At 55.4% G+C, this 9,012-nt stretch overlaps 1 protein-coding gene across 1 annotated transcript; it reads right to left on the bottom strand.

Annotated features, from left to right (window-relative positions):
* Positions 1 to 637: 637 nt before the first annotated feature.
* FAM213B (family with sequence similarity 213 member B) lies at positions 638 to 3,360 on the bottom strand. Its single transcript, XM_012807372.2, has 7 exons — positions 3,247 to 3,360; positions 2,814 to 3,018; positions 2,364 to 2,415; positions 1,727 to 1,790; positions 1,551 to 1,626; positions 1,156 to 1,277; positions 638 to 793 (listed from the first exon to the last, which is right to left on the bottom strand). The coding sequence occupies exons 1-7, from the start codon at positions 3,307 to 3,309 to the stop codon at positions 767 to 769; spliced, it is 609 nt and encodes a 202-aa protein (XP_012662826.1). The 5' UTR covers positions 3,310 to 3,360; the 3' UTR covers positions 638 to 766.
* Between the last annotated feature and the right edge of the window lie 5,652 nt (positions 3,361 to 9,012).

Below are 9,012 nucleotides of genomic sequence, written 5' to 3'. Positions count from 1 at the left end.
AATCAGGTGTAGGAGCCTACTGCAAAACCAGAGCCCAGTGGGGAAAGTGGCAGCTGGGAACTGACCAGAAGGGAGGAGGTTCAGGTGAGTCTCCCAGGGTTCTAGTGCTGGACCCAGCAGTGACCAGGATGCCCCCAAATGCCTGATTTCAGGGACCACATATTCAGATGAGGGGGCCTGAGATTGAGAGGTAGGCCCAGGGGAGCCACAGCTGGTTGTCTGCCAAAGGAGAGCCTACCTGCTGTGGGCTTTTAAGGAACCTGACAGAGGAGGAAGTCCTGGAGCAGGTGGGCAGGGCAGGGGTGAGAGGGAGGGAGGGAAGCAAGAGACCATCAAGGAGCCCACTGAGATCATTCAGGCTCAGCAGAGGGAAGCTGGTGAGGCACAAACGTGGTCCTCAGAACCTGTCAGGCTGTCAGTTGGGCTGGGATGTGGCCTTGGAAGGAAGTGCCAGGGCAGTGAGGTTATAGTCCCAAGCACCCCAGGTACCATCAGTGCCCCCTGAGGGACAGAAACTTTTGTAGTGGGAAGATGACATCATGGGACTCACAAGTGCCCTGCCAGCCTGAGGAACCCAACAGGGAGTGAGGCAGGAGCTGCAGGGGACTCAGGGCTCAAAGCCAGTGAAGAAACATACTACCCAGGAACTGCGGTTTTAATGGTTCACTGCTGCCAAGGTCAGGCAAGATCAGGGCCTGGCCCAGGGGCTCCAGATGATTCTTGGAATCCAACTCCTGGTACACCCAGGGCAGCATATGTCGGGACGTCACCTTCCACACAGCTCCTTGTCACACTGCAGAGACAACAAGGTCACACCAGGCTGGCCCCACTCGCCAGGGGCCAAGAGGAGCTGGGCCACCTACCCAAATAGAGGAGGGGCATGGTGGACACTGGAGGTGGCCTGTACCGTTGGTCACTCCCCTCCATTTGGGGAACAGGAAGTCAACCACCAGGATGATAGGGCTACCTTGGATAAACCCCAGCCCTCCTGAGGACAGGCCTTTCTCTACCTCCACAGCACCCTATGTAGTGACTACCTGCTGGGGAGGGCCCTGCTATGCCTGCCTACTTGGCCACCAAGAAACTCTAGCTCAGCTCCTAGCCACACAAGTACTCATCCCAGGGGAAAGGAGAAGGGGTAGCTAACAAGCTCACCTGAGGTGGTGATTCACTGGCACACACCTCCACAGAGATGCCCAAGGCCTGCAGGATGCTCTCCTGGGGGACATAGTCACCTGGGGACTTCTGAATGAAGTGCAGCAGCACTTTGTCACCACCTGCAGCAGCAGGCAGGTGGTCAGGACCCCAGGGAGGCTGCCTGCCCCTTGCAAGCATGTGGTGGGGTCATGACCCCAGCCAGTTATAGAATGAGCTGTTCTGCCCCAATCCTCAGCCCAGCCAAGCTGGCACTTCTCAGGGCTGGGCCATGCTGCAGAGGAGAAGCCAAGTTGAGTCAACAAGCCAAAGAGAGGGCCAAGGTGCAGTCACCAGGTTCAGAGAGGCCTTCCCCCCACCCCCCAGGCTCTGGCTCAGGGCCCTCTGTGACCCACCTTTGCTGACCACCAGCAGCCCTCCACTCTGCAGCAGGTCCCCAGACAGGTTGCCCTGGATGCCAACTGCCTTAGCCTGAAAGGAGTGGGGCAGGACCTAGGTCAGTCTTAGAGGAAAGGCCCCGGGTGGCTACCTCCCACCTCCCCTAGCCTGTTCCACCTTGACCATCACAGACCTTGGCAGCCACATCACGCACAGGCTTCCCAAGGGCAGCCGGCAGGATACTTAGGCTGTTGTACCTGGGAAGACATTGGCTCACAGGACCAGACTCTGCCAAAGCCTAAGTCCCAACATCCCCCCCACACCCCATCTTGACCAGATGCACTGACCAGTGCCCGGGTCAGGCCTAACCATGTCACAGGGGCTCAGAGATGGCTTGGGACAGCCAGATAAGGAACCAGCAGACTAGGCCGTGGGGTCTGCTCGGCCTGGGGCCCTAAAGAGGGTTCAGGGAAGATGACAGTGCCCCAGCTTGTGTGTACCTGAGGATCTGTCTCAGGAGGGAGCCTGCAACACAGGCACCTGAAGGCTGGCATGGCCCTTGCTATGGCACCAGGCTCCAGCCCTGCTGGTAGAGTGGGCCCTGGGTGAGAAGCCTCATTACAGGCACCTGACACCCCAGGGAAAACCCAGCAGAAAGCGGGCCAGAGCTGTCTAGGCAGCCAAAACTGACCTGCCTGGGCAGGCCTGAGTGGACAGCAAAGCAGAGGGCGGCAGGGAGGGAGGGAATGCCCCCTGAGCCCCTCTGCCAGCTTGAGTGGACTCTACCCCTCAGCCCCATGCCACCCTCATGGGTGCCGACATTCACTCACCGTTTGAAGCCGAGCTCCTTATATACTTGCTTGCTCTCATCCAGGTAAAGCTCTGGAAAGCAGAAGCCACAGGTGCGTGCCCTGGCCTAGGCCCCAACCCTACCTGCCACCCAGGCTCACCCTCCTGCATCCAACCCACCCAGGGCTGGCAAAGGAGAGCAGGGCTGAATCTCTGTTCAGAAAAGGGGCTGAGATCCAAAGGTAACAGGTGGGAAGGGAGGGACAGAACTTGCCCAGACTCTGCCCCTGGGTCCAGGCCCTGCAGGGCACACAATGGCTGCCAGCTGGGGCACAGGGAGGCAGGGAAGAAATGAGGGCCAATGACCTATGAGCACATCAAGGCCACTCTCAGAGAAGTGCCAGGGCTGGAGAAACGGGGATGCTGCATGCTCTGAATTTGGGGAAGGGTCTCCCAGACAGTAGGGATAGATGATGGGGGTGTGGAGGCACCTCCCGTGAAGTAGCCTCCGTCCAGAAACTCTTGCAGGCCCAGGGTCTCGGGCCCCACGCCCACCAGGCGCACGCCATGCTGGTCCAGGAGCGCCCTAAGGCTGCTTAGGTCTCGGGCGATCCAGCGACACACCACGCAGCCGAAGCGCCGCAGGCCAGCCACTACGCACGCCTGGTCCCGCCACAGGCTCCGCAGTTCCACGGCCTGCCAGGCGGCCGAGTCAGGAGGCCGGGGGCGACCCCGCCAGCTCCCCGCGCCCCCAACACCACCCCATCCCATGCTTCGCTCGCCCAGACCCCGCAGCCAGCACCATTCACTCCGAGCCTTCTGTCCAGGACCCCAGCCCCAGCTCGGGATGGAGCTGTAAGGGAGGGCTCCAGGACAGATGTCAGCGGCGCGCCCACCGACCACACTGCGCCCTCACGGCCTCACCTCCCCGGTCACCGCATGCTTCAGGACACAGGCGCCCACGCGGCCAAGGTCCACCGCGCTCATAACTGCTCCCGGTTCCCCGCTCCCGGCTCCCGGCTGCAGGCTCCCGGCTCCGCTCCGCCCGAGCCCTGCCCCCCTCCGGGCCCCGTCCCATTTGGCCGCTAGATCCGCCCCTCCGCCCTAGCCAGGCCCGGCCCCGCCCCCGGGCCTAGGCCTTTCTCGCCCGAGGCCCCCGCCCCGTACGGGGCGCCGTGTCCCTGACCCGCCCCCAAGAGGCGGGTCCCACGCCTGAGGCTAGGACCAAACAGGTCACTTATTTGCATTACGCGAAGCCAGTCGACCAATGGCGCAGGAGGCAGCGCGCCTGAGCAGAGTAGCGCGGCCCAGGGAGCAGGTGCGCGGGCGCTGGACTGTGAGGGGACGGGGCGCCAGGAGGGGCTCGGAGCCGGGCTCCGGGAGGGACAGGGCGGGGCTAGAGCGGAGATTTCTTGAGGGTTCTAACGGAGTCAAGCGTGAGGACAAATGTCGCGAGAAGTAGGGGCTGCGAGGCCACGGGCCGGGAGTGGGTGAGCCTCAGGGCTTGGCTTTGCCCGACGGCCCCGCGCGAACGCAGCTGCTGTCTCGGTTGCACATCCGCGTGGTCTTTAACCACACAGTTATGTTCTTTTCGTGCCAGTCGCGTAGAAGCTTTTACCCTGCGAACTTTGGGGTGAGGTGACCCAGAGGTAAACGGGATGCACGTTTCCTTGCCTGCTCCTCACCAAGCCGAGAGTTACTGCGCTTGACGCAGAGGGCGGGACCCCCCACGGAAGGGCCCCGCGACACCCCAAGGACGCAGAGGCCCAGAGCGTGCTGCTCCCTCGGCCGGGAGGAGGGGATGGTGGTGGCTGAGGGTTCAAGGCAGGAGAAGGAAGTCATTTCCTCGGCAGACGGCAAGAGGAGCAAAGGGGGGCGGGCAGCGGAAGGGCGTTGGAAATCCCTCGCCGAGCTGGGGATGTTGCGCCTTCGAAAAACCCGGGAGTGCAGCCCCGGGGGCACAGCGGGGCCTGCGGAGGGGGTTCCTTGGGAGCCAACGTCAGAGAAACCCTGCCAGCCAGAGAGCGGGGTCGAGGGCGCCTGTCCAGTGTCTCCCCCCAGCCTCCCGGGAAGCAGTGCGCAGGAGGACCCGGGAGGCAGAGAAACCCCAATACCGTAGCGGCAGAGGTGCGTAAGCTCACCTGTCTGTGTGCAGGGGCAGCAAAGCCTCATCTCCAATCTCTTGGAGTCCCCGCTGGGAGCCAGAATTAAATCAGTGTAAGACAGATGAACAGGAAAAAAGTGTACGGATTTATTTAATGCAAGTGTTGCGTGGTGCGGGAGCCCTCTCGAGGAAATGGCAGCTGAAGAAGCAATTAGAGCCAGCTACCTATCTGGTAGATTGACAAAGAATATTAAGGTTAGATGAAGCCTCTAACTTATGTGAGGAAGCTAAACAGATAAAAGTTGCTTTAACAAGGCGGTAGAGAACTCAGTCTTAACGTCTCATGTTTGGGGCTAAGGGTCTTTCTCGTATAGGGAGGATGACTTTCACATGGAAATTTCATCTTCCACTTTTAAGAAGCAGGAAGGTGCGGGGCGTGGTGGCTCACGCCTGTGAGCCCACCCCTTTGGGAGGCCGAGGCAGGCGGCTCACTTGAGCTCAGGAATTCTACACTAACCTGAGCAAGAACGAGACCTCGTCTCTACTAAAAATAGAAAAAACTAGCCGGGCATTGTGGTGGCACCTGTAGTCCCAGCTACTCCTGAGGCTGAGGCAGGAGCTCGCTCAAGCCCAAGAGTTTGAGATTGCTGTGAGCTATGATGATGCCACGGCACTCTGCCCAGGGCCACAGAGTGAGACTGTCTAAAAAAAATTTTTTTAAAGAAGCAGGAATGAGGTCAGATGATCTTCTTGTACCTACTATTTTTTTTAAGTACCTTTAATTCAAAATGGTCGATGTGGCAGACTGACGTATTTTGGGTGGCGTCGTCTCATCTTCTTTAAATCCCGTCCATGTACGGCACACATAAAAGTAAACAGCTGTGTTTACCTTTTACTCCAGTATAATGTACATAAAGAAAAGTTCAAATGTCTTAAGTGGATTAAGCTCCTTTCATCTGCATATAAACTTTCATAGGCACGGTTGTCAGCTTTTGCTAGGGTGTGCTGTGATAATAATCCCCAAGCCTCAGCTGATCACAGCAGTCAGTTTCAGCCCCTGCTCGTGCTTCATGTTGACTGTGGCCTGGTTTTGCTCTTCCAGTCTTCACATTCTGGGTCCCAGCTGAGGGAGGCTGTAGCTCTGGAACTTGCCACTCTGACACCAGGAGGAAAAGCAGAAACCATGCCTGGCCCTTTCAGCTCCTCACAGGGTCACGACGGATGTCAGTGGGACAGGGAAGCATATTTACACCTCAGAGTGGTGTTAGGTCTGGGGTTGGGTTTTACACAAGCTGGTCTATTACTATGACTCAGACACTGACAGAGGACATGAGATTCCTGGGCCAGAGACAAAGGACTTGTGACTGGTGGTGCAGCAGGCCATGAGAGCACCTGCTTGTTGGGTCTCGTTCTGTTGGCCTCCAGGGTGCCCGGAGGCCATGCAGGTGGGCCTGAGTGGATGCAGCACACGCAGGGGCTTCTCACTGCTGTGCTTCCGTTCTCTGCCCATAACTATTTCTGTGCCTGTTGGAATGTTTTCTATCGGTCTGTCTCTGATGGCCTTTCCTGTCTATCTGCCATAAATCCATCTGCAGTGTCAGGATGTTTTTGTGATTCTTCTTGTAAGTTCTGATTAGCTGTGAAATGCTGCATCTGTAGGTCCCTTCTTACTGCCCCCCCCTCCCGTTTTTGATCACACCTCAACCACGGTTATTTTAAAATATTTGTCAAAGGACCAGTATCTTGACATCTGCAGTTCTGTTTTCTTCAGATTTTTGGAGACACCTTCCTATGCCTTCTCATGACTATAGGTCTGCTCTTGCACCGGCCCTGTGAACATCAGCAAGGTCTTCAAAAGACACAGAAACGCATGTGTGAGCAGGAAGGTAGGTGGTTGTCAAGGAGTGGGAGACTCTGAGGGCTCCTGCAAGAGCTGGGTCTGGAACCACCCTCCTAAAATATCAGGGTGCTCTTGGTCTAAAAATGACCAGACACCCCAAAGGAGGGCAAGCATGGAATGTTTACCAAGGAAGAGAAAGGAAGGTGACAGCATTATACCAGTTTACAGAGCAAAACATGTTCACCATAAACAGTGAATGGCCCCATCGCCAGGACAAGCCGGCAAAGAGGCACAGGGCATGGCCGTGGTTCTCTTCCATTCCGCCTGGGTCAGGCCTGCCTCGTGGTTCACAGGTCACCTTGGAATCACAGTCTCACCACTAGTGTTGACCCTGAGCCTCTCTGAGATCCCGCCTGGGAGGCTCACCCAACAGTGTCCTCACCTGCTTGCTAACATGCAGACTTATGACTGTGCAAACTTCAGAGCAGTGTGACTGGTTCGTACCAGAGACATCCCTGTGCCACAGTGAGCAGGTGCTAGGACTCTACCAAGGAAAGCAGAAAGACAGGGGAGGGACCCCCCAGCTCTGTGGGGTCAGGGGTGGGATGGGCTGGGGGGCTGTTCTCCAAATTCAGCAGTGATGCCGGAATTTCGTCTTCTTTCCTAACTGGCTCGCCAAATCTGATACCGGAGTTTCAGGTTCTTGGTCTCGGTGATTTGAAGAATAAATCCACGGACCACAGATCAGTGATAAGACAGGATTTATTTACAGAAAAGAATACGAAAACACTAAAGTTCCTTGTAGGGAGAGAAAACCCAAGTTGGGAGAGAAAAGTTCTCTCTGTTTCTCCCCCCCCCCCCTCTCTTTGTCTAGGGGTATATATAGGTGCATGGGTACCTTAAATATGAGGCCAGGAAATGAATAGATAACAGTTTCTTCTGCTGGCCAAGGTGAATGAATGTATTAATGAATGGACACAGTCTCTTTAGTAAGGTTAATGAATGGACACAGTCTCTTTAGCAAGGTTAATGAATGGACACAGTCTCTTTAGCAAGGTTAATGAATGGACACAGTCCATTCAGGGAATTGAGGCCTAGGAAACTTACATGAAATTGACCTAGGCATAGGAAATTGGGGTTCCTATTCAGTCATAAGTGCATAGGGATAGAGACACCAAGGCGCCCGTGTCTCCCCAGCAGTTGCCGGGCCCCCTTTGGCTATTGGAGCCTTTGGTGGGGGTGGGGGTGGAGGTGGGAAGCCCCCCCCCCCCGACTATGCTCCCGCCTGCTGGTTCCTCTGCCGGCGGCAGCACCAACACCACCAAGGTGGAGGTGACAGGTCCTCTTCAGAGCAGTGTGACTGGTTCGTACCGGAGACATCTGGGGTGCCACCTGTCCTGTATCAGCAGGACTCATCACACACACACATACGGAGTTTGGATGTCGTTAATTGTTGTTTTCTTTTGTGTTTTTTAAATTACTTTTCTAAATTGTAGAATATACGTAACATACAATTTACCATTTTAAGCATTTTTAAGTGCAGGGTCCAGTGGCATTTAGCACGCTGACGTTGCTTCACCCATCACTGCCCCTCTCAGGAACTGTTTCATCACCCCAGACACAAACTCCTCTGAACACTAACTACCCCCGTCCCTTGGCGTCCCCCATTCTAATTTCTGTCTCTATCAACTTGCCTGCTCCAGGGACCTGGTGTAAGTGGGATGGTGACAATGTTTCTCTTTTTACAGTGGGTTTATTTCACATAGCACAAAGCCCTCTGAGTCCATTTATGTTGTACCTGTGTCAAAATCACTTTCCTCTTAGAGCTGAGTAATATTCCACTTTCTGTCCCCAGTGTGCTCATCTATTCAGCTGTCCATAGATGGGGTTGCCCCATTTCTGGATGATCATGAATAACACTGCGGTGAACACGGGTGTGCAAAGGTGTTCGACAATCCGTTTTCAGTTCTTGAACTCCCAGCCTCAAGGGAGCGTCCCACTTGCACCTCTGGCAATGCAGGGACTACAGGCCTGAGCCACCCTCTGCTTTCAGCTATTTGGAATATAAATCCAGGCATGCAGTTGCTGGGTCCTGGGATAATCCTATCTTTAGTTTTTCAAGGAATTGCCACATTGCTGTCCTTAACAACTGCACCATCTTACACTCCCACACAATGCACAAGGGCTCTGATTTCTCCAAATCCTCACTGATGCTTACTAATGTGAACCAAAATAAAATGTTAAGGCTCTCCCCACAACCCCACACCCCCCGGCAGCTGACTGACTACACCTGCCTTGGCCAAGGGGATTCCCTGAAACTGAGTTGCTGGCCATGAGAAAGAAGATCAGACCTGCCTCATCTGGTCCCCTTCTCTCCTTAGAGATGTCCTCTGCGACTCTTTAACAGGCCTAAGACACACCTGCAGGTTCTCAATATACATGATAAACCACTTGGGTCTAGACATATGTCCTTAGTTTGTCTCTGATTAACAGTCCCTTAACTCGGGCTTGGTGCCATAGCACAGTGGTTACGGCACCAGCCACATAGTTCAAACCCAGCCCAGGCCAGCTAAACAACAATGAAAACTGCAACAAAAAAATAGCCCGGCGTTATGGAGGGCTCCTGTAGTCCCAGCTACTTGGGAGGCTGAAGCAGGAGAATCACTTAAGCCCAAGAGGTTGAGGTTACTGTGAGCTGTAACACCATAGCACTCTACCAAGGGCAACATAATGAGGCTCTGTCTCA

This window comes from Otolemur garnettii, unplaced genomic scaffold (genome assembly GCF_000181295.1).
Source record: "Otolemur garnettii isolate 467f Iridium unplaced genomic scaffold, OtoGar3 scaffold00067, whole genome shotgun sequence".
Taxonomy (NCBI): Eukaryota; Metazoa; Chordata; class Mammalia; order Primates; family Galagidae; genus Otolemur; species Otolemur garnettii.
The sequence above is the reverse complement of the archived record's forward strand: the minus strand, read 5'-3'. Positions and strand labels throughout refer to the sequence as shown.

Bases quoted from the DNA above. Each gene is read 5' to 3' on its own strand.
- FAM213B (XM_012807372.2), bottom strand. From the start codon at position 3,309: ATGAGCGCGGTGGACCTTGGCCGCGTGGGCGCCTGTGTCCTGAAGCAT. The intron at 1,627-1,726 runs GTCTGTGATGGT...CACTCCTTTCAG, and splicing joins TGCGTGATGTGGCTGCCAAG to GCTAAGGCAGTTGGCATCCA. The intron at 794-1,155 runs GTGAGCTTGTTA...TTGTCTCTGCAG, and splicing joins CCAGTGAATCACCACCTCAG to TGTGACAAGGAGCTGTGTGG.